Source organism: Tripterygium wilfordii, chromosome 2 (genome assembly GCF_013401445.1).
Source record: "Tripterygium wilfordii isolate XIE 37 chromosome 2, ASM1340144v1, whole genome shotgun sequence".
In the NCBI taxonomy this organism is placed as follows: domain Eukaryota; kingdom Viridiplantae; phylum Streptophyta; class Magnoliopsida; order Celastrales; family Celastraceae; genus Tripterygium; species Tripterygium wilfordii.
In genome coordinates, this window is record NC_052233.1 from 7,630,798 (window position 1) to 7,654,885 (window position 24,088).

At 37.8% G+C, this 24,088-nt stretch overlaps 4 protein-coding genes and 1 long non-coding RNA gene across 7 annotated transcripts; 4 read left to right on the plus strand and 1 right to left on the minus strand.

Annotated features, from left to right (window-relative positions):
• The first annotated feature begins 2,204 nt into the window (after positions 1-2,204).
• On the plus strand, positions 2,205-4,397 carry LOC120008838 (exocyst complex component EXO70H1-like). Its single transcript, XM_038859200.1, has one exon. The coding sequence runs from the start codon at positions 2,284-2,286 to the stop codon at positions 4,135-4,137; it is 1,854 nt and encodes a 617-aa protein (XP_038715128.1). The 5' UTR covers positions 2,205-2,283; the 3' UTR covers positions 4,138-4,397.
• A 3,709-nt stretch (positions 4,398-8,106) lies between these two features.
• Positions 8,107-9,697, plus strand: LOC119982551. Of its 2 annotated transcripts, XR_005464424.1 has the most exons (3): positions 8,107-8,228; positions 8,489-8,840; positions 9,219-9,697. It is a non-coding gene; the product is annotated as an uncharacterized LOC119982551 (long non-coding RNA). The 2 variants fall into 2 exon arrangements; XR_005464423.1 differs by having other exon boundaries at positions 8,175-8,840.
• Positions 9,698-13,649: 3,952 nt separating this feature from the next.
• On the plus strand, positions 13,650-14,913 carry LOC120004921. 2 transcript variants are annotated; one of them, XR_005469681.1, is made up of 4 exons: positions 13,650-13,876; positions 14,032-14,484; positions 14,587-14,634; positions 14,738-14,913. XR_005469681.1 is itself a non-coding variant. In XM_038854272.1 (3 exons), the coding sequence occupies exons 1-2, from the start codon at positions 14,015-14,017 to the stop codon at positions 14,600-14,602; spliced, it is 486 nt and encodes a 161-aa protein (XP_038710200.1). In that variant the 5' UTR covers positions 13,886-14,014; the 3' UTR covers positions 14,603-14,634; positions 14,738-14,913. The 2 variants fall into 2 exon arrangements, 1 of the variants encoding a protein (XP_038710200.1); XM_038854272.1 differs by lacking the exon at positions 13,650-13,876 and having other exon boundaries at positions 13,886-14,484.
• Positions 14,914-15,428: 515 nt separating this feature from the next.
• On the minus strand, positions 15,429-16,822 carry LOC120010767 (60S ribosomal protein L14-2-like). Its single transcript, XM_038861620.1, has 4 exons — positions 16,766-16,822; positions 16,218-16,288; positions 15,941-16,115; positions 15,429-15,491 (listed from the first exon to the last, which is right to left on the minus strand). The coding sequence occupies exons 1-4, from the start codon at positions 16,820-16,822 to the stop codon at positions 15,429-15,431; spliced, it is 366 nt and encodes a 121-aa protein (XP_038717548.1).
• A 2,923-nt stretch (positions 16,823-19,745) lies between these two features.
• Positions 19,746-21,530, plus strand: LOC120012185 (3-ketoacyl-CoA synthase 12-like). The gene has a single exon (XM_038863495.1). It carries the CDS (start codon positions 19,861-19,863, stop codon positions 21,259-21,261), a length of 1,401 nt encoding a protein of 466 aa, XP_038719423.1. The 5' UTR covers positions 19,746-19,860; the 3' UTR covers positions 21,262-21,530.
• Positions 21,531-24,088: the final 2,558 nt, after the last annotated feature.

Below are 24,088 nucleotides of genomic sequence, written 5' to 3' on the forward strand. Positions count from 1 at the left end.
ATATATAAATATATTATAATTAATCTTGGACTGGCCTTTTGGTCCAAGATTGTGGCACACTTGGCTGACCTTCTAACATTAATTTATGTCATGAGATTTACTCAAAAAATTTCTCCACATTTTAAATACACCATTTTTATAAGTGCCTCCGGATCAACAACATATATAAAAGACTTTCAAGGTCATAATTAAGCGTCGCGAATTTTGAATATTGTTTGGTATAATTATTAATGCATTTATTATGTATATGTGTGTATGTATATATAAGGGGATGGAAACCTAAAAACTTAAAACCCTTTGAAAATGATTATGAAGAAAAAGTGAAAAACAATTCAGTATTATACATTTTAGGAGCATATATTTAATGTCTTTGTAAGAACACTAACATCAAAATAGCACAGCTCAACAGACAGAAAGTGATTGAAACATAAGATAATAGCCAAGATGGTTCTGTATTTTGACCTAATAACATAACATTCGGCAGGCTTAATTGGAGAGTGGTTGATAACCAAGTAATATTGCCAAGAAACAAAACAAAAAACATGTTCCCCGAGGAATGATTAATAATTCAACCTACCTACTATGATATCAACAAAACGAAAAACATGTTCTCATAAACTCGTGTAGCGACCCGGAACTTTTTAGATAAAAACTCGGATTGATGATGAGTTAAAAGTTGAATTTTATTATATGTGAATTCATTTACCTTGAGTAGCGGGGGAATTTCAATTTATTACTTGCATTGCAAAGCTAGCTGTTAATTTACCCTGTAAAAAACCAGCAAATAATCTATCAAAACTTTGATCCAAGTAATCAATCATTGACAAGTCCTTGATCGATGACAGACCACTTCCTTGCTTCTCCATCTAATGGAACGAGTCTGTCTTCAAAGATGAATTAACGTACGAGTCTTCGAAGAATATGAATTCCTTACGATATATGCAATTAAGTACTATTAAAGGATGTTCGTTCCTTCTCATACAACTTCCAGGAAGTCATTAGATCTGTTATATATCTTGAATTGGTCACACAATTAAATGCTGCCCTACTACTACTACAACTCTTACTCTTGTGGTCTTCAGCTCAACAGGCAAGTTGCATGTTTCAGCCCTTTGCTCGAGGACATAAATGAATGTCAGGCCCTTTTGTGTAATAGGCTATAATATTATTGCTATTGCATGCCATTTACGTTAAAACTAAATATGCTGTGGACGTGTAGACCATCTATCATATATGGAGAGTAGTGGTCCAACTACTCTAAAATTTGTGCGACTCTATTTTTGCCCAATAAAGTCACGCGCTTAAACTATATATAAACAAATGTAAATTATTACGTTAAGTATACACATCGTATTAGCTAATAGCTAGAACTTTGGAGTCAACGGCCCCAAATTTATTTATTTTTACATGTTATATATATATATATATAGCTTATTAACATTAAGATAAAAGTAAAAACGATTAGAATTTCTTTTCGAGTTATCATGTTTTGTCGTTTTTATAATATTACATAATAACCTCATTATGAATTTGATCAAACACTTTTTAAATTTTGTCTAGATTATAAAATGAGTACTTCTTTATGATTAATCTTTTATTAGGTTAAGGGAAAAATGTATTATCATCATTAACCGAGTCATTCGTCTTTTGAGTTTATTTTTCCGCTTAACCCAATAAAAGATTTTTTACCACCCTAGTTTACAGCACTCTCAGCTGTGACGTAAATGCCTCAATGGCATTACTGTCAATATTTTGTGCAACAAAAAAAAAATGCCAGCAGCTTATGCAACCAAAAAATTATCGTTGTATTAATCGAAAGTTTATAAGAACATTCTACATTTTGAGGAAGTTTTTTTCCCCCCATATAAAAAGTACATTCCAAGGAAGTTTCTTGCACCCACACCACACAATGACTAAATCAATAAATATAAACAAACAAATCTTGACCATTCAATCTCTTTATTCCCCACGCAAACAAGTCATAATATTTATTTATTAATAACAAAATATAAAAACGAACGTACTATCCAAAACAGGAAAAACGAATATTATGAAAAAGCGAAAGTGATACCGCGTTGACTCATTCATTACAGTCAAACAAATGTGTATCTGAAGGAGGCTCCTCAATATTGTACAACGCTCAATCTCCCTCTATAAATACCCCATGAATACCCTCACTCTCTCCCAAAACTGAACCCCCAAAATCCACCACCCACAAAACACACAAACAACTCTCTCTCTCTCTCTCAGCCAAAACCACTTTAGTTATATCCAGTGAAGTTTATGCCGAGGAAGGGGATGACAAGCATATTCTCCAACTCACCGGCGAGATCACCATCGCCCTTTAACTCTCCGGCTCTATCACCGGCGCGGCACACCTTCTCTGAGTCTTTAATGGAGGACAACATTGAGAATGCACAAACTTTGATAAACAAATGGGAGTCAGAGGCCTCCAATTATGCCGACCACACCTCCCTCTTCTCTATCAACCGCCATGAATCAAGGCAGTACCTCAACTCCGTCAAAGACCTTCAGTCCGCCATGAAACATCTTGTGACAGACAATTCGAACTCTGAGAAGCTTGTTCGGGCTCAGAATCTTATGCAAATTGCCATGAAACGATTAGAGAAGGAGTTTTATTATATATTAAAAAACAATCGGGAGTATTTAGATCCAGAATCTGTTTCGACCAGATCATCGGCTACGCCAAGATCTAGTTTTTCGGGATTCGACTATGATTCAGAGGAAGAGTTCAAATTTGTGACGAATTCGGCATTGGAGGTCGCTCGAGAATCGACATCGGAGGTCGCTGGAGATTTGGTATCGGAGGTTGAGCAAGTTTCGATTAGTGCCGTGACGGACTTGAAAGCCATTGCCAATTGCATGATTTCTTCTGGTTATGGTAGAGAGTGTGTGAAAATATACAAAATTGTTCGTAAATCAATTGTGGATGAGGCTCTGTATCATCTTGGAGTGGAGAGACTGACTTTCTCGCAGCTTCGAAAGATGGACTGGGAGATTGTGGAAATAAAGATCAAAACCTGGTTGAACGCAGTGAACTTTGCTGTTAAAACTATCTTCACCGGCGAGAGAATTCTCTGTGATCAAGTGTTCTCTGCTTCTCTGTCAGTTGCAGAGTCCGTCTTCGTGGACATTTCACGAGAGGGGGCCATGGCTCTGTTCGTATTCCCTGAAAATTTTGCCAAATGCAAGAAAAGTCCCGAGAAAATGTTCCGTACATTGGACCTATACGAAGCCATAGCAGATCTCTGGTCTGAGATTGAATCAATTTTTGCTTTCGAATCAACCTCAGGCATCCGATCCCAGGCGGTTAATTCGCTGGTAAAGCTCGGTGAGGCGGTCCGCATGATGCTAACGGACTTCGAAGCGGCGATTCAGAAGGACAACTCCAAGAAGCCGGTCCCAAGCGGCGGGATCCACCCTCTGACGCGCTACGTAATGAACTACCTAACCTTCCTCACAGATTACAGCGGAATCCTCGCCGATATACTAGCCGATTGGCCACTAACAGTGCCGTCTCCGCTACCGGAAGCCTACTTTGGGAGTCCGGTAGCCGATAACAACGTTTCGTCTCCAATCTCATCGAGACTTAACTGGCTCGTCCTTGTCTTGCTCTGCAAACTGGACGGCAAAGCAGAGCTCTACAAGGACGTGGCACTGTCGTATCTGTTTTTAGCCAATAATCTGCAATACGTCGTCGTTAAGGTCCGAACGTCGAACCTGAGCTCCCTATTTGGAGACGAATGGATTGAAAAGCACGAGGCGAAAGTGAAGCAATACGCAGCGAATTACGAGCGAATGGGATGGAGCAAAGTATTAGCTTCGTTACCGGAAAATCCAACGGGCGATATTTCGCTCCTGCATGTGAAAGATCATTTCCGGAGATTCAATTTTGCCTTTGAAGAGACGTACAAGAAGCAGAGCTCGTGGGTGATCCCGGACTCCAAACTCCGAGACGAGATTAAAGTTTCGGTGGCGAAGAAACTTTTGCCGGCATATCGGGAATTTTACGCCATGCATCGGATGGTCATTAGGAGGGCAGTTGGGAGTGAGGAATTGGTCAGATTTGCCCCTGATGATTTGGGAAATCACTTATCGGAGCTATTCTATGTGTAAGCGGGGGATCAGGGAGTGTTTCGTCGAATTACAGTACTTCGTCGTTTTCCCCCAAGGGCGGCCGTTGAGCCTGTTTATTGGAAGATTTTGAATGGCCGGCCAAACAAATCCAAGAAGAACATGAGAGAGTGTAAAGAACAAAGAACACGTGCGTGTATACATCATTGTGTAGAGATTGACCGTTGATTCGCGGGTGTAAAGTAACAGAATCACAACCACTATTCATTGGATATAAAATAAATGGCAATTGTTTTTGTCAATTATCGTTGTAGTTAAGTTTTTTGGATGGATAATCCAAAGCTGCCAAATATGTTTGTTTGTGAGTTGGAGTCCATGAATATTGGAGGAGAATTGGAGGGCGGCACAATGAAATAGAGAAGTCCGCCTTAACAAAACGACAAAATGGGTAGGGCCAAAACCTTTTGATATGAGCTTAGTAAACGCAGATTAGTATGTTGCAAGAGTGAGAGCTGTGAACCAGTTGCTAGTGTATATAGCAAGAGTGAGCTGTGGACATGCTGCCCATGGATTAGCTCAACATCGGTCTTGTCCCGCACTGGGCCTTAAAAAGTGGGCTGGACCTACATTCAATCTCCACTTATCGGGCATCAAATACTTGTCCACTCTCTGCCCAGTCTGCGATGCAGTTGGCTTACTATGTAAGGTCCAAGTGACCCTTTTTTTTAACCTTTTAGCGGATGGGATTCATGGGAATATGCCAAATATGACTTGTGTCTTGCGCTGCGTTTGATCATGCGCGCTAGGTTTCGTTTGGGCTTTTAGTTTTACGCGTTGGATTGTTTTGAATCTTAATATGACAATAGGGTCCATTGGACTTCATTAGACCGTAAGCCCTATATGTTTTTTTATGGAGGCCCTGTAGGCTATAGGTTTATTTAGAGTCTTTCATGAATCAAGACTGACCTTCACCTCCTTACGAATTGGTCCTTAATTGTAATATTTTCGTGGGACAATTGGCAGTAAGAGCACTTTAGACAACTTAATTGTAAAAAGGTCATGGATATTTTTAAAATTGTAAAAAAGTGCAATTTAAGGGTAATTTGGTCATCTAACTTAAGATATTTTTTAGTTTATACCTACAATACCCTACTCTTTCTTCTTCTTCTTCTTCTTCTTCTCCCTCCAACTATCCAACTCTAGTGTGTCCTCTCTTTCTCTCCTTCTTCTCTACTAAGAGTGTGTTTGGATTGAGGGATTTGGAGGGGAGGGAAGAGAAGGGAAAGGGAGTTTCCTTCCAATTCTCTTGTTTGGATAGTTTATAAAAAATTGAGGGGAGAGATTTGGGAGGAAGATTTCTTTAAATTTTTGTCAAAATTCTTTCCTCCCAAAATGGAGTCATTTGGAGGGAAGAGATTACTAATTAAGTTACTTATAAGTTAAAAACCTATTTTACCCTTGGACATAACACTTAAACATAAAAAATAAGGATAAACTAGTAAATTAAACTACTTTTCTTTCCTTTCTTTTTTTATCTATCCAAACATGAGAGATGGAAATATATTTTCCCTTCCATTCTCTTCCCTTCTCTTCCTTCCCTTTCCCTTCCCTTCCCTTCCCCCCAAATCCCTCAATCCAAACACACTCTAAAAGTTATCTCCTTCTTTCTCTCCTTCTTCTTCTTCTTCTTCTTCTTCTTCTTCTTCTTCTTCTGGTTCTCGATCTGGTTCTTCGCTGTCTTCTTCTCCGTTTTTGGCCGAGTTTCTCCTCTCTTCATCTCCTTCTTCGTCATTGCTCAATCTGGACTGCATCGAGTTGCTCTGCTTCGTTTTTGACAGATCTGGACTATGCTTCGTTGTTCAATCTGGGTTGTGCTTTGTTTTTTTGCAGATCTGGACTCTGGTTCGTTTTTTGCAGAGATGTATCACTATAGTATCACCATAGTATCACCAACACCAAAAAACCACTAAAATGATGAAACTAGTATGCATACTTCATCTTCCTAACTACTTTTCCTTTCTTGATTTTCTTTTCTTGGTTACTTCTCTTGTTCGTTTTGAAAAAACATTTACAAGTGCAGAGATGTATCACTATAGTATCACGAACACAAAAAATTCATTAAAATGATACAATTGAACCAATATGCATACTTCTTCTTCCTAATTACTTTTCCTTTCTTGGTTTTCTTTTCTTGGTTTGTTCATCTCTTGCTCGTTTTGGAAAAACATTTACAGCTACAGAGATGTATCACTATAGTATCACGAACATCAAAAATCCACTAAAATGACATAACTGAACCAGAAAGACATGTAATGCTATCAAATTTACGTTCTAACATTTATATCATCATTTTATGAGCCAAAAATATAAATTGAACACTAAATTGGATCTTCTATTTAAAAGTATCACTATTGTATCACAATTCGTGGAGAGAGAAAATCAAAATTGAGGTTATTTTGGTAAAAGATGATCCCCAGTGTACTTTTTTAAAAGGATGTTTTAGTGATTGTACTTTTTTACAATTAAGTATAATCAAATGTACCGGCCTCCAAAAGTCCCTATTTTCGTTTGGATTCAAAATAAATGAAGGGAATCCCCAAGAAAATATCCAATCCCGTGTCTGAAATTGGTTAGTTACCAATCCCTAACCCTACGACAACTTAAGGTGATCGACGGCATGTAAAAAACTATCCACCACCTCTTTCTACTGTTATCATTGATGACTTAGGTGGATGTCTAATTACGCCAATGAAACGCTTCGTTTGCCAATTTTGAATTACCTTCCTGAGTAACTAGAAGAAACAAATTCGATGACCAAATAGTACCATCGTTTGTGGTATGTTTGGTTAATATTATTATGACAGTTGAAATCAAGTTGCTGCTGATCATGAATAGTTTGCACACCTAATTTGGCTGCAATTATTGTTGAGCGGAATTGAATACAAGAGTCCATGCATGTAATTGATGTTCATCGTTAACTTTCGTAGAAAATCTCAACTCTACTCACATCCATGATATTATCCGCTGATTTCCGAGGAAACATCAGCCCCGTGTGACTTTGTTCCTCTATGGATCGTCTCATTTAATGGTACTTGGGCCCAAGGGAAAAAGCTCAAGCCAAATGACGTGAGACATTAACTCGTAACAACTTTCGATCTTTACTTATAAATCACATCAGTGGGATACAAGTCTTAGAATTTTTCCACACGTGTGACCGTGTAGGCTCGATTATGCAAGGGCCAACATGGACACTGTAGAGATCTTTTAGGATCGAGTCTATGTTCAGATACCATGTTCTAAATCTGAAACTCGTGAGTGCTACTGTGCTAGTTGATTAAAAGGCCATTGATTTGGACCAACTAAAGGCGCGTGCTAGTTGTTGAGCTATTAAGTGAAATTGACTCGAGTGAGTCTCCGAACTTGGAAAATGAATATTATGTATGTTGGGGAGATTTAATCGGAAAGTGTCCATGTTTATACCTGCAAATCCATAGACCTACGCGATTAACATACACTTTTGAAATTCATCTAAATCTAAAAGCAATAGGTTAAGAACCATCCGAATATATGAATCATTTAACTTTCTTATACTTAATCGATACGAGACTCTCGTCACATGTGTATATCCCAACAATGTATCGGATAAGCATCAAAGATTTGAATTAAATTTCAATGGTTGTAAATTGATTAATTTAAATAATTGATCAGTCTTTGACTTTGAAGTAATACTCATGACTTTCAAGTCCAAAAAAGATATTTATGATGAAAGCCACAAGTCGCTACTTTGATTGCAAGTTAACCTGCAACAATTACTTGCTGGCTAGGGGTCAACTAGGATATATATATCGTCTTCGACCGTACACTTTTATCATTAATTAGTGGGTTACGTAATTTGACTATTTGACTTGTATATAGATAGGGCTTAACTACATTGTTATCATCAAATATTGCGCATATATATGATGGTATCGTATATATCTATTACTTATATATAAGATTGCTAGAATTTGGCCCATTTCCTAGCGAGTTCCCTCCGCAATGCATACTTGCGTGTTTGGTCCTCAGTAGCCTTGGTTCTCGGGCGTCCGATGGCGGAGTATGGGTTCTAATCCTATGGTTGTTGTGGCTTTCTCGTGAGTGATTGCGTGCTTTTGTTGTCTTTTTATGCCGTTTTTATCGTCTTTTGCCAGAACTTTTTCATCAGGTTTTGTCTTCTTTGAGAGGCACTTTGTGTACGTGTCGCCATCTCTTCGTCACAGAGCTTATAGAGTTTGAGTTCTACGGTTCATGTACCAAAAATTGCTCAGGTGTCTTGATCTTGTGGAGGGCATGTGTGTAAGAATGTGGGCCGTTTGATCTAAAGATTTTTGTCTTTTTCCTTTGGCTTATTCAGGAAGGTTGGCCATTGCTTTGCAGCTCACCTCTCCTCACTCAAATTGTTCTCTTGGAATCAAAGAAATTTTACTTACAAAATCGTATCAATTGGGCATTTTTTTTATGCCGTTTGTCTTCTTGTGAGCATAACTTTTCCAAGTGTCTTCTTCTGTCGACGGCGTGTTTGCTAGAGTCGAAGCTGTGCTCTACGATGCATGTATATGTTATTATGGTTTGCAAAGCTCTAGATATTTTGTAGGGGGTTTATTTGATCTGAAGTTTTATTTGGTTGGGCTACTTTCCGTTGTGGTGTGGGTTCCTTTCGATTGGGCTACTTCCCGTTGTGGTGTGGGTTCCTTTCGATTGCTCAGGTGAGGTTCAATTGTCGTTAATTTGAGTTCCTATGTTGGTGTCGTTGGGTTTTATCCAATTGTGGTTCGGGTAAAAATGTCTCCAGTGTTGATTATCAAAGCATTTGGTAGTGGTTTAACGGCAATCCCATGACATTTTTCTTCGCCTGTAGTCCCTCAATTTCATTTTGTTGGAGAACTATGGTGAGGCCAAGAATATGAGAGTATTGGGTTCATGTTCATGCATTTGATTTGTGCCATGTTTTTCTTTGAATTGGCGCTCTACTTTTTCAATTTTGTCATTTTCTTCCAAATCTTGAAACCAAAGCCAACGCAAGCTTTGCTTATGTGTTTCTTTCGAGTTGTCTCTTAGATGAGCTTTTTGTAATCTGATTGCAGGCAGATAGAACAGGAGTGGAAGATCAGCCTACAGCAAAATGACGGCTATCTTCAGCTATAGTTAAGGTAAAGTATTGATGTTGTCGAGGATTGGTTGAAATTGATTCATTTTGGAGTATAGTATTTACTTTCATATTAGTCCATGTTTTAAAGGGTTCACTCAATATCTATTTAGTTTTGTGGGTAGAAAACTAACATTGTTATGCTATTAGTTGTTAAATTTCTCAGCAAGGATTCGTAAATGTTTAACATCATTGCAGGCGGTTCTCAATGGAAAACACATTGGTGGCTCTGCCACTTCCCAATGGTTATGAAGCAGTTTATGCATATTGTCCTCTGTGTGTGGTCATTCCCGATTGAATCAAATCAAAATTCTTGCACATGAGAATAGTCTTATGTCATTCATTTCTTGGCTGCAGATTCTCAGGAATGAATTTTTAATGGTATTGAACATCTTAAGAAAGATATCAGTTACTATGCATTTCCAAAATCCTTCTGTGAGTTCATCAGCATCAATTTGTTATATTGTTGTCATTGTTTAATGTTGCATTGTTTTCTACGATTCGTTCTTTTTGCCTAAGTATATCACTCATAACAACAACAACACCCGCCGCAAAGTGCGGGCTTCTTCCTAGTATAATATAATATTGCACGTCCAAGTTGCCTTGTTAGACCCAGTCAGCTTATCAAAGTCGATCCATCAGCTTCAACAAGTCAAACTGTAAATATTTCTGGGCCCCCTTGGGCCTCCCCCTAAAAGGCCTGTTAAGGGGAGAGGGAGCTTGCTCCTATATACAGGCACTTTGCCTGGTTTATAACCGATGTGGGATATTTCATCCTAACACTCCCCCGCACTCGTGAACTGGGTATCTATGCCCAAGGCCCAACGAGTGGACTTTATTTCGAGGACGAGCGCACACCTGCTCCGATACCATGTAAATATTTATGGGCCCCCTTGGGCCTCCCCCTAAAAGGCCTATTAAGGGGAGAGGGGGCTTGCTCCTATATACAGGCACTTTGTCTGGTTTATAACCGATGTGGAATATTTCATCCTAACACAAACAACTTGACATGCATATGAATATGGTGTCGTTTAACTTCGGTCTAACATGCATATTGTGGGTCATTAGTATTTAAGACATACAATTAGCTAGCTAGATAGATTATTAATGACGACCTACCATGCATGATGAAGACTGGAGAGACAGTCGCTTGCTCTTAAAACAGTAAAGCTTAAGGTAGTAATACAAATTACAAACTATCTGCTTGTGGTAATTAAGGCGGTTCCATCGGCGGAGCAGTTCCACCAAACAAGGTGGTTCCGCCAACGGATCTGTTGGAAAAGAAAAGCTCTAACGAGGAGCTTATTTGAAGACGTTTCACAAATTTTTCCGCTAACGTTGTTATGTATATTTGTAATAATTGAGAATACGAAAGAGTTAAAGGCTAATATATATAGGTCCAAAAATGTTGACCGCGTGAGTGTGGAATTTTGTGTACTAAATTACTCAAGTCAACGTGGGCGATAAGCTTGTCGAATATGGTGGGCACAACAATGTTGATATAATAAGTCAAAGTGAGACGTCCACCCAAGTGCATGTATGGGGCTCGTACGTTAAGTGGTTAATTCCTGGCATGGGTTATGTCCTTCATAGACAAAGCAAGAGACCGTGTCTGCAGAGAATCGTACGTGTCGAAGAACAAGTATTTAGTACTATTTTTACGGTTGAACTGAAATTTCTGATGAGTGCTTCAAAATTCAAAGAGGAAAAGACATAATTCTCTTGTGTACATTGTATAAAATTCAATTAGTTGAACGAACCACTCTAATGAACATAAATGAGACAAGTTCGTCTGTGCATGTTCAAATTAACTATAGTGACTGAAAATCGTCTTGATCTACCAGTCAGTAAATTTGGTCAAAACAGGGCTAAGTCTAACAAGCCCACAAGCGGCCAAGCCTACTAGTGGCGCACTCTTGGGCGCCCAAACACACGCGCAATCGGTGAGCATAATCATGCTCGCCTTAAGTATCGGTCATCCAAGCCAACTCTATTGCATATCACACTCATGGACATATGTGATCCACCCCATGCCAATCGTGCATCTGAACCACGATATCTCTGTCTTGACTCAGCCGTCCAAAGGCAACGGTCACCACATACCACTGTCGAATCTGACTTAGACAGACCAAATACGGCTTCTAAGCCAAGCACGTCAAATCAGACAACCTGCAACCACTACTTGACATAGCGCCGTCTGCCTTTTTACGACCCTGTCCTCAACCACTCATAGCAAGCCACGCGCGTGCCCTGACATCCGTGATCCGACCATTACATACCTCGAACTACCTTCCCACAACCACCTGCAACATGTACCTCATGTCAGTCTTGGTCGCCCAAGACCCTATTATAAAAACCCCTCTCCTTCTCCTTAGAAGGGCACGTTGAATCATATGCACTCATAGCTCAAAACACTCAACTCCCTCAACCTTCTGCCTACGACAGATCCCTTGCACCCCCATCTCATATGTGCATCCCATACTTTACATCTTTGATATAACTACTTTACCCAACATTCTTTCGATTACTGACTTGATCGTCAGAGGTTCTTTGGTAGGCACTCCACTAGTGATCAAGTCTTTTTATCTTGATCGTTGCTTTGTTTCTTAAGATTTGCTGTAAATGGCTCAAGACAAATTATGTTGACTGTTCAACGATTGTGGATTTGGGCATCTACACTACACATCTAATGACCTTATTTTCTTATATATATTTTTTTCATTAAAGTTGTACATATTTTTTTCTCAATAATAGTAAGGACAAAAGTCAAGATGCCTTATATAGCTAGAATTTTAATATGTGGATAATGCTTGAGACCCTCAAAAAATGACCTCCAAGAGACCCCCAAACAATACTCCTGTCAAGAAGGTTGTGTGGTCCGATTGGTTGAGGCCAATTAAAAGTCAAGTTGAAGCGTGCGTAATTTAGAATTCCTACGTGTGGGATCACACCAACTGCTCTTATTAATTAGCCGATGACAAGGTTATGAAGCAATCAAAGCAACAAGCACTCCAAATTAATAATTTTAATCAAAAGCAAATTCGTCATTTCATTTATTGTTGCCAATTGTGTGTGTGCTGTTTACTAAGTATGCTTTCCCATCCAAAGAGCTATATGCATATTTTCTTACAACAGGCACGTCATGAACTGAGAATGTCATGGCCTTCTCTATTTTTTTTTTGCTTCTCTAGTTTTGTTTGTCAAAGTATTAATTATGTTCTGTTTCTCGTTCCTTCAAATATCGAGTTTGAGCCTCAAGGAAGTTTTATAATCAAGTGTTTAATATGGCATTAATTCGTATTAGCTAGAGATATTGTTGTTTCTTCGAATTATCGGTGATGATCTTCAAATTAAACTAGCTCGGTTTTGGTGTCGTATCAGATGGTCGGATTAACTGTCAGAGATGATTGTTCGATTGTCATTCTCTTCCTACACAGGAGAAAACATAAGCTAGGGAGGCCCCTGAGTTTGTTCTCGGTGAACCTTTTCGACGTTCAAGTCAGTTTGAGATGTTATTAGCTGGAAGTGGTCGAAGCTCTTTCTTTAGACTGACAATCAAAAGTGTAGGATTCAGAATCGTTTACATGGAGCTGGTTGGAGGCCCCAATTTATATGAGTTTGAGAGGTTTAATTTTGGTAGGGGTAAATCTATGCATTCTTGATTTTTAGACGGATTTTTGAGGAGGGTGAATCCCATCTTGATTCATTTTCCTAAATCCTAATTGAAGTATGTCTCCTTCAGGGCTCTCAGTTTCTCTTGTTATTCGGCCACCCAGATTTCCGAGGTGATGATGATCGATTTAGTACCAAGATGTCTTCTTGACTAGGCTACAATACTCGGGTGCCATCTGATCGGCCTGTTACTTGATTATACCTTGGCCAGTAGCTCGGAGCGAGCTTGTTCGGTACTACGATCAGTCCATCAACATCTCCACGTCACTCGTCATTATTCTAGTGGAGGGTGATTCTGGTATTATCAATCCATATTTAACTTTGGTTGTTACAAATCACTACTTTCGTGCAAAGATAGCCTCAAGAAATTTTTAATATATAATTAAACTCGACACGAGTCATACTACATGAGATTTGGGACTTGTAAACTATATAAATGTTTGACGTAGCTTTGGAAAAGAAACGAGCGACAGATAGGTACATTAAAATGACACTAAATTTGATACCCAACAAGTTGCCTCAATTATCATACATACATATATGTGTGTCTATATATATAAGGACTCAAAATAAGGACTCAAAGCGAGGACTGATTTAATAGCCATTGGATCAAATCAAAGGACCAGATTAGATCTCAAAATGAAACCCTCTTCATTCACTCCCATGCGCCTCTTCTTCTCTCGTTCTCTCTCTCTCCATCGTGAATCTCTCGTTCTCTCTGTCGCGAGACCAACCTGGGATGAACCTCCCTTTCCAGTCATTCTCTTCCCTAAATTAACCATAACATCTCTAGAAATCACACAAGCGATCTCTTGCTTCTCTCACTCGAAGACCCAGCCGGAGAGAAACCTGTCTTGCTCGAACTAACAAAACTGTCAACACAGAACAATAGGCTCACATCTCTCATCTTCGAGTTGTCTAAAGGTAATCACAAATCCTTTGCATTTTATTATTTCGTATATCTGATACGAATCTCTAAAAAAATAAATGAAGTTTAGGCAAAAATTGGATGTTAGGTTATGAACAAACAGTGATTGAGTTGGGGATTAATTTTGAGAATTCATGTTGGGAATTATTAGCCTCAAGAATCAAGTCCATGAACCACTGTCGGATATATGTGTACTACGTAGATGGACCAAATCTGCAAAATCTTATGGAGGCTCAAGGGATGGCAGAGGTACATGTGATTCAAATGTAGTGTTGAATCACAACTCATTGCGTCGGCTTGCGGCAAATATTGTTGAGGATGCATTGTTAAATGAAGAAAAATATAAGCTGGCGTTTAGTGCATTGGACTCCCTTAAATGCACATTCAACACCATGTCAAACAATGATGGAGGACAGTCTTCTACACCTAGTATTACTCAGTCAGAACGTATTTTCAATGAGCCTGAAAAGGTTAGAGCAAAGGGTAGTGGAAAGAGGCTCAAGGGTGGCAAAGAAACATCGACTAAGAATGATAGGCGTTGTAATGGTTGCAGGCTAAAAGGGCAATCACATGACAAGAGAAATTGTCCATTTATTAAAAATAGGTAAGCTGATATTGTTCAGTTATTAGAGAAATTGTCCACTTATTGTTCACTTATTAGAAATTGTTACTATTTAATTTATGCTGCTTTTTTTTTCTCATGCAGGAATGATACGGCATGATCTTGGGGAATGATTCAACTACAAGAACCTATGTAATCTGTTTTTCAGTTTGATATTGACATGTATTATAGGTAAACCCTCAATTTGGAGATGTATTAAGAAACTGAAAATTACTTCTGTTTTGTTTTTTTTCAGTTTGGCTGACATTTTTTTTGAGCTGCACTCAAACTGGAAAACTTGGAGTTGTTGGAGCTATAGCAAAGTGAAAAAAATGGGATTTGTTGGAGCTGCAACAAAGTGCAAAACTGGGATTTGTTGGGGCTGCACTCATTCTTTCAAACTGAGATTTGTTGGAGCTGCACTCATTCTGGAAAATTGATTCTTACCATGTAATGTTGACATGGTTATTGATGTATTGTTGACATGGTTGTTGAACTATTTTGAAAGATAATTATAATTCAACAAAGTCAATTTGCTTAGAACAGAGAGACCAGTCAGTAAACAACCTAGCCTTATAATTTCAATATTGAGTGATCACATGCAGATTTCTTTGCCAGTTTACAGATGATTTTTTGATGAAAAATCTCACTCATAATTCATTCATGATACTATGATACTGTAATTCACTCATGGCCAGGCCGACGATCCAAGCCCCAATATAGGAGAAGGGGGGGAGGACCCATATAAAAGTAAGCCAAGCCAACCAAATTCCATATCATATTATTTGTCCAGCAAAAATGACTCAGAAAAATATTTGTATCCATTCATTCATCATGCCCGGCAAAATCCACTTTTCTAAATTACACAAGAAAAATAGTAAGATCCAAAAACATCAGCATTTCAAGAACACTGCAAACAAAACTGGGAAGTTCTTATAAATAATTGCCTAAGACGCATTTTCTCTCTTCAATTTTGAAAGCTCATGCTTCACCAATCCAGATTTCTTGATCTTTGCCAACATAATTTTAAATCTATCAAAGTCATTAAGAGTGTGTTTGGATTGAGAGATTTGGGGGGAAGGGAAAGGGAAGGAAGAGAAGGGAAGAGAATGGAAGGGAAAATACATTTCCCTCTCTCATGTTTGGATAGATAAAAAAAAAGAAAGGAAAGAAAAGTAGTTTAATTTACTATTTTATCCTTATTTTTTATGTTTAAGTGTTATGTCCAAGGGTAAAATAGGTTTTAAACTTATAAGTAACTTAATTAGTAATCTCTTCCCTCCAAATGACTCCATTTTGGGAAGAAAGAATTTTGACAAAAAATTAAAAAAATCTTCCTCCCAAATCCCCTCAAATCCCTCCCCTCAATTTTTTTATAAACTATCCAAACAAAGGAATTGGAAGGAAACTCCATTTCCCTTCTCTTCCCTCCTCTCCAAATCCCTCAATCCAAACACACTCTAAGAGATGCCCTTCTCTTCTGAACAATCAGCTTCCTACCCCAAGAGCTATTCTCCCACTTGTTCTTGACATCAGCCTTCTCCATAGCTTCAATCAGATTCTTCTTCCTGGGCACCCGGTTAATCTCAATCTTGATGTCAGTTAAAGACAACCTCTTGAAATTCATTTGGGTCCTAATCATATCCAAGGCATCAACTAGAGCTCTGTTCTGATAGAGGACATCGATGATGACAACGAACCTGCCATAGTCTTTCCCACTTTTCTATCATCCATACCTCTGTAACTTAATCAAAGCATTAATCAACTGTGCGATTTCATCCCAAATCATGGCAATCACACCAGAATCCTAAATCGAAATATCACCATATAATCATGGGTTCCACGATTTCGTGGTTCACGATTCGAAATCTCTCCGTCTGGGTCTTCGAGTGAGTCAAGCAAGAGAGTGAGAGAAGCAAGAGAAGAGATATTATGGAGAGATGTTATGTTAATTTCGGGAATAGAAGGACTGGAAAGGGAGGTTCATCCCAGGCTGGTCTCGTGACAGAGAGAACGAGAGATTCACGAGAGAGAGAGAGAGAGAGAGAGAGAGAGAGAACCAGCGAAGAAGGAACACGCGTGGGAGTGGATTTTAAGGGTTATGTTTTTGAGATCTAATCTGGTCTCTTGGTTTGATCCAATGACTATTAAACCAGTCCTTACTTTGAGTCCTTCTCTTGAGTCCTTATAAGAGAAAACCTGTATGTATATGTATGTATATATATATATATGTTATTCTTATGCTGTTTATGCAGTACGAAATTGATTCTTTGAACTCACTTACATGATAAGCAACACAATTTGATTCAAAAGCATGGTCTCTTTCTGGGATTAATGCCATGTCTAATCAAAATAGCCAAATTATAATCAAACAGCTTGATTGATCAACTTATAAAGTGTCTTCGATCACATGGCATTAGGATAATGACGTCCAATCGACTTAAACGATCAAGACAGACTTCTGCTAAGCTAAACAAGAGCTTACCTAAGATAATCAATACATGCTTACAAAGCCATAAATTCCAAGTTGGCGTACCCGAAAATCATGTCACATGGGTTTGTATTGCCTCCAATTAAATTGCTTGCATAAATATGAGAAAACTAGTGTTTTTTTATTAACGAGAAATTAACTCATCTAAGACACGGGTATATTTGACCCTGCCCTACATGGTAACCAAGGGCAAGTGAGTCCCCCGACCTCAAGAAAACTAGTTGATATATAGTGATGTTGCACCAAAACGCGATCGCTGAATATCGTACCTACTTAGTTGTACATATAGTATATGGCCTTAAAATAATATTGCATTATCTTGGCCGTCCTAGGATTTAGTAGAGCAACTCATGGTAGTTGTTATGTTACTGTCTAAACCATATACACTAAAATGAGGTTATAATTTTTAAGATTCACTTTTAGGGTTTAAAATATTTTTAAAAAATTTGAAAAAAAATTATTTGTATCTTGATTGGTCTTACGAATCCAACGATATATTTTTTGTTCGAAACAAAAATCAAATGCAACCTAAAAAGAGTATGAAATTTTTTTTTTTTTTATATTTAACGATCCAGAATTATACTGCACTATTCATGTTGAATTTGATATTTTTTTCTAATAAAAAAATATATCATTGGATTCGTAAGACCGATCAAGATATAAATATATTTTTTCCAAATTTTTTTTTAAAAATTTAGAACCATAAAAATTAAAATTTCATTTTAAAACCTCATTTTAGAATCTCATAAGAGAAATCCTCTTAACCTCAATAATGAAATATTGCAAATTTACTTGACTTGACAGTGACCATATTAATGACTCCCGAATGCATTGCATGTGTGTGTGTTATATATATCTCTTTTAATTATTTCTTGGTAGCCGGCCAATAATTAAGTGAAAAACTTAGTTGGGCGCATCCATAGCTCATTATGGTCAATTTCGTGCCACAGATGCTACTCTCTTATCTTTCTCCTTTATTTTTCTTCTCTGTTTTTAACTCAATTTTAAATAATGCAATTCAATACCCACCGTTTTTGTATTATAACAGTATCTACGACGTTATCTAAAGCTATTTACTGTGAACAACGGTGCTAGACGTCCCAGTTACTAAGGTGTATAGATAGTATTTAATTTTCGTTCAAACACTTCAGCAACTGAGATCCCTGGAATCTCAAATATTGGAACGTTTATCTTCGTAATGTGAACCATATATAATGGCTTTTTCTAGATATAGAAGATAGCTTTAATAATTTATATAATGAACAAAGAAAATAGAGATATAGAGAGAGAAAAAGAGAGAAACGAAGGCTTCGCGGTTTGTTTCTTTTGGTCACATGCTAAGGTGTGACTTAAAGAGTTGAATTTGTAATTAAGATTGACACGAAAGTTGAACGAAATTCAGTTGGAGGGGTTGCGCGATTGAAATGGGCCTTAACAATACTCACATGTGACATGTCCAACTCATGCTATCACTCTAAAATATGGACCCCCTCCAATTACTAAGTCGTCCAATTTATCATGTTATCTTGTTAGATAATTTTCTAAAATTTTAGAAAATTATTAAATAGTAACTATGCATGATTTTGACCGTCAGATCATGTTTTCAAGTAATTGAAATGGAAAATAAATAAATATTGGGGGAATTTCATGTGAGAGTTGCATTTCAATATATGGACAAGTCAAAATTAATTTTAGAAATAAAGGCAAAAATTATAAACTTACTAAAACATCCTTATATTGTCAAAGATATTTCTTCTTCTTCTGTCTTCTTCTTCCTTGCGCCTCCGAAAAAGAAGTCTATTGTCCGACCATCGTTCCTGAGGAACAAACCACCTAAATGAAGCTTCATGGCAACTCAACCAAAACCCAATCATCACCGACCATCGATGATCACATGAGTCGTCGAAAAAGCTTGGTATTATATTATATCTGTATTGGATATGATGATATTATATATGTTTAAATGAAAATTTTGTATTTCGACCATTATTGTGGCAACATTACCAAATAAAATTCTCGCGTTTTAATCTTCAAACATATATAATAAACATAGATATAATAAAACAAATATAGTAAGACATATATAATAAAACAGAGATAATATCAACAGGTCGAAACAGATAACATATCAACAGATTCCACGAGCAAAGTGGACTAACATCGTCCGATCACCGATCAAGGTCGTTGACCCACCAAAGAGAAGCGCTACAGCACCAATACCAACCTGCAGCCATCATTCGCCACCGTCAGCTGCTGGTTTCAACGGTCGCCAGAGACAACGCCGCCTCAAGCAACCACCACGAGAGTATTGCCCAAACTTAGGCGCACTATCCCCATCTATTGATTGGCCGAAATAGTTTTCGGAGTAGGAAGATCCGATGTGGATATCAAATGGGAAAAATGATGGTATTTATGTCAATAAAATAATTGTTTATAACTTTTTGTCTTTTACGAAATATTGTTAAACATTATGGATCTCATGGAACAAAACTTATATAAGTGTTCTTATTGGAAAAAAAATTTTAACTTAGAGAATTATCTGTAATTTTTCTAAAATATTATAAGCTACACCCTCAATATCCATTTGCACAAATTTGTTATGTATATTTTTAATGAAATTTATTAGGGATACATTAAAATTGTTTCCTATGTCAAAATGGGTGAATTGACACCCTCCAATCAATTAGTAACTCTCCAATTAGTTGGTAATTGGAGGGGATCTCAACCCTCCACCCCCACATACACACTCTTATAAATAAGTCTAAGCTTTTATGATTTCCGTCTGACAAAACAAAAGTTGCAGAGCCATATAAACCTCTGCCGCCTCTGTTTTTTTCTTTCCTTCCCTCAGTACTTCTGTCTCTTCATCTGCTTTTCTCTGATTTCAAATGGGGTTTCTGATTTTAGCCTATGCATTCTTGATATACCAATTCCTCTTCATGATCTGGAAGTGGATTGATAGAAAAAGAGATCAAGAATGTTATATACTCGACTATGAATGTTACAAACCAAGTGATGATAGAATGGTCGATACAGAGTTCTCTGGGGAGGTTATAAAGAGGCAGAAAGCTCTTGGTCTCATTGAGTACAAGTTTCTCTTGAAAGCCATTGTGAGTTCTGGGCTTGGAGAGCAAACCTACGCACCAAGAATCATGTTCGAAGGCAGAGAAGAAAACCCAACTCTTCAAGATGGGATTTTGGAGATGCAGGAATTCTTCCAAGATACCATTCAGAAGCTTCTAACCAGGTCAGGAATTTCTGCTCAAGAAATCGATGTTCTTGTTGTTAATGTGTCAATGCTACCAATAGCTCCTTCTTTGTCCGCCATGATTGTGAATCACTACAAGATGAGGGAAGACATCAAGGTCTTTAATCTCACCGGGATGGGTTGTAGTGCGAGTTTGATATCTGTCAATATTGTTCAAAGCATTTTCAAGTCTTACAAGAACAAGTACGCACTCGTCGTGACTTCAGAGTCTCTGAGTCCAAATTGGTATTCCGGGAATGACAGATCGATGATTCTTTCAAATTGTTTGTTTCGGAGTGGTGGGTGTGCAGTTCTTTTGACAAACAATCGAGCTTTGAAGAACAAATCCATGTTGAAGCTCAAGTGTCTAGTCAGAACCCACCACGGATCCAAAGATGATTCTTACAATTGCTGCATTCAAACAGAGGATTCACAGGGAAGACAAGGATTTCACCTCGACAAGTCCCTCCCCAAAGCTGCAACCCGCGCACTCGTCGACAATTTGAAAGTCATAGCTCCCAAAATCCTGCCAATTTCGGAGCTGATTCGGTTCATGGTGGTCACCCTTGTTCGAAAACTGACCACTGTTAGCTCAACCAAAGGAGGGTCTAATTCTAATTCTCCTAGGCCAGTGATTAATTTCAAGACTGGTGTTGACCACTTCTGTGTTCACACAGGTGGCAAGGCAGTGATCGATGGACTTGGTATGAGTCTGGAATTAAGCGAGTATGATTTAGAGCCAGCGAGAATGACTCTGCATCGATTCGGGAACACATCGGCTAGCAGTCTATGGTATGTTTTGGGTTACATGGAGGCCAAGAAGAGGCTGAAGAAGGGAGAAAGAGTGTTAATGATAAGCTTCGGTGCAGGGTTCAAGTGTAACAGCTGTTTGTGGGAGGTCGTGAGGGACTTGGGTGATGGACCAAATGTGTGGAAAGACAGCATTGATAGCTACCCACCAAAGACACTGGCTAACCCATTCATGGAGAAATATGGATGGATTAATGACGAAGACCCTTCAACATTCGTCGTGCCTAAATAAAAAAGAAGGTGGAATTCTTTTTTCTTTATAAAAAAGGTATTTTTCTGTACACTATTGTTCTCTTCTTAGTTCTTGTTATTACCCTATTGTTTAACACCTTCGTGGATTTCATAACCCAATAAGGTGGGAACGTATTGGAAGGCTACATGTAATTTTTTTCCAGGGAAAAAACAAAAACTTTTCTGTCTTTATTTTTCTTTCCAATAGCGATATGTATCCTAAGAGCATATATCCCAGTTATCTCAGCTGTTGAATTGTACATACAGGATTTTATGTGTATCTTGTGTGACATGTGGAGCTCGTGAATTCACTTAAATCATGTGCGACCAACTCAGCAGTTAGAATAATTGGGATATTAAACTGTTCGGATCTTTATCATTCTCGATTTTTTTTTTGAATTTTTGGGGTTTATAGATTTGATATTGATATTGGTATTGTCGATTTTCAATGGAATATAAAAGATTTAAGTTCGTTTTTTCTCTTCTTCTTTTTTGGGTGAGAGAGACTCTGGTTTTACAACCTGTATACAGCCCATGCTGTTTTGTGCACTTGTGTTTGCGTATAAATGAAGAGCAGTAATTGCAAGTCCAGTACACCTAGGGCCCAATTAAAAAAATAGGACCCATTATAGATGTTGTGGGTGTCGGGCTCAGCTGTAGAAACCGCTGTCAATTCTTTTTGGAGGACTTTAATTTTTTATTTTAATTTTTAAAAATTATATTTATATTTTGATCGATTTCACGAATCTAATGATATATTTTTTTGTTTCAAACAAAAATCAAATTCAACTTGAAAAAGTATTGTATTGTTTTTAATTTATATCCAACGGTTCAAAATTATCATATACTTTTATGTTGAATTTAATTTTTGTCTTGAACAAATATTATATGGTTAGATTCATAGAGGCGATCATAATATAGATATAATTTTTCAAATTTTTTTTTTCAAATTTTGAGTCCTATTATTGGACTACAGTGGGGGCAGCCCCCTCTCACCCATAGATGTAGCCCGGCTGCACGCGCATACGCAGACTAAGCTTTGATTGCGAACTCGTATGATCGAGATCAACTACCATGAAATAAATACCAATCGGAAATGACCTTTACTTCATTTGTTGAGTCTTAACATAACCCAACTCACAAATGTAAGGAAGTGTTAATATATATCACATCAAAAATATGTAGATATATAAAACCCCTTTATACTGGCAAGACACTCTACAACAAGACCTTTTTCTAGGTTTAAATGAGTTGGGTTTAGTCCACCTGCTTGAGCCTAAGGAGAAATAAAACCGTGCGAACCCGATATATTCATGGGAACCGAACAACCCAAAACATATAATATTGTTGGTATAAATGAGTGGATTTACAACAATATGTGAACTCAATATACGTGGATTGGTACAAATAACAATCCATGTATAATACCGGGCCACCTTGGCCTGGTGGCGGGTATTGACATCAGTTAATCCACCAGGACGGATTCTAGAGCTGGTAGAGAAAACAATCCATGTATAATTGGGTCTGACTCTCACTTTCCAGATCAAGGTGGTCCATGAAGACGAACTTCATTTTAAATATCAAAGCAGGCATAGAAAAAGGCTCGATCGGTTTCTTTCTTGTGAATGCTCTTTGTGCAACGGGACTCTTTAAAGTAGCTTTTGCTGGTGCATTAATTTGGACAATAACAACACAGAAAAGAGAAAAAAAAAATGTAAGAGACAGGAGTTATTGCTCCTCTGCCTCCGTTGCAATTGTTGTTGACATTAAACAAAATAGCGCCTGATCAGCTTTGCAGCTAAAATATTGTCAACTGCAAGAAAAGGAGAGTGCCAGAAGTAATGCGCATGCCGATTAGGGATCCCATACCCGTAATAAGATAAATGCTTAACCAAAAGACGTTTAAGATGAATCGAATATATCTTAATTGTTCAAAATATTAAAAAAAATTAGAGATAAGTATCGCAAAAACTCTTGAACTTACCAAAAAGGTTCAATTGAGCCCTTGTGCTTTTTTTTTTGTGCCAAATCAATCCCTCCCCTTCAAGAAATGATCCACATTTGTCCTTACATCATTTTGTTGTTAATTCCATTTGACTGCTGCTCCTTACCACCCTTGAATCTTCATTTTTCTTGATTTTTTATTTTTGATATAAATTCAGGCTACTTGTCATCCTTTCATCGAGCAATGCCACATGTCTACCACGTCAGATATCATTAAAAAAAATAAAATTTACACATCAGTGACTAACTGCAACCTCAGCACTATTTTGACGAAAAATAAATCGAAGGGCTAACGTGGACCATTGCTTGAAGTTGAGGGACTAATTTGATAAAAAAAAAAAAAAAAACAACACACACAAGGGCTCAATTGAGATGCCGCTGTAGAATGTCTTGTATGTCAAAGTACAGTACTCAAGGCCCACTCTCTTAAATGATGATTTTAGGTCTTTCGGTAATAGTTATGGGATGATTCTAACAGACACCCACATATCAAGGACACATTCTTATGCAAATGGCAATATTTGGACAGACCATCCATCCGTTAATTGTATATGATCGATGAATTTGAAAAAGGCTGTCTGAGTGAGCAAGATAGCAACTAGTGTTCAATTTTCCACCTCACAAATTGAATCACCCAATATATATAATGCCTTTCCATCTGTCAAGGAAGATAGTAAGTTGAGTTTTGCTATTAATGAACGACCATTAAAGGATAGAACCACTAACAATCACCCTATAAATATCTCTTTGCCAAGCATCAATCCTTCCCGGCCGAACTCCAATTAATTCTCTGCTTAATTGATGTTGAAATGAATCCGTGTTTG

Excerpts from the sequence above, each read along its gene's own strand:
- LOC120004921 (XM_038854272.1), top strand. The coding sequence starts at position 14,015 with ATGTTGGGAATTATTAGCCTCAAGAATCAAGTCCATGAACCACTGTCG.
- LOC120010767 (XM_038861620.1), bottom strand. The coding sequence starts at position 16,822 with ATGGCATTAATCCCAGAAAGAGACCATGCTTTTGAATCAAATTGTGTT. Across the intron at positions 16,116-16,217 it reads GCTTTGATTAAGTTACAGAG|GACCCAAATGAATTTCAAGA; the intron begins GTATGGATGATA and ends GGATATGATTAG. Across the intron at positions 15,492-15,940 it reads AGAGAAGGGCATCTCTTAGA|ATCAAGAAATCTGGATTGGT; the intron begins GTGTGTTTGGAT and ends ATGTTGGCAAAG.
- LOC120012185 (XM_038863495.1), top strand. The coding sequence starts at position 19,861 with ATGGGGTTTCTGATTTTAGCCTATGCATTCTTGATATACCAATTCCTC.
- LOC120008838 (XM_038859200.1), top strand. The coding sequence starts at position 2,284 with ATGCCGAGGAAGGGGATGACAAGCATATTCTCCAACTCACCGGCGAGA.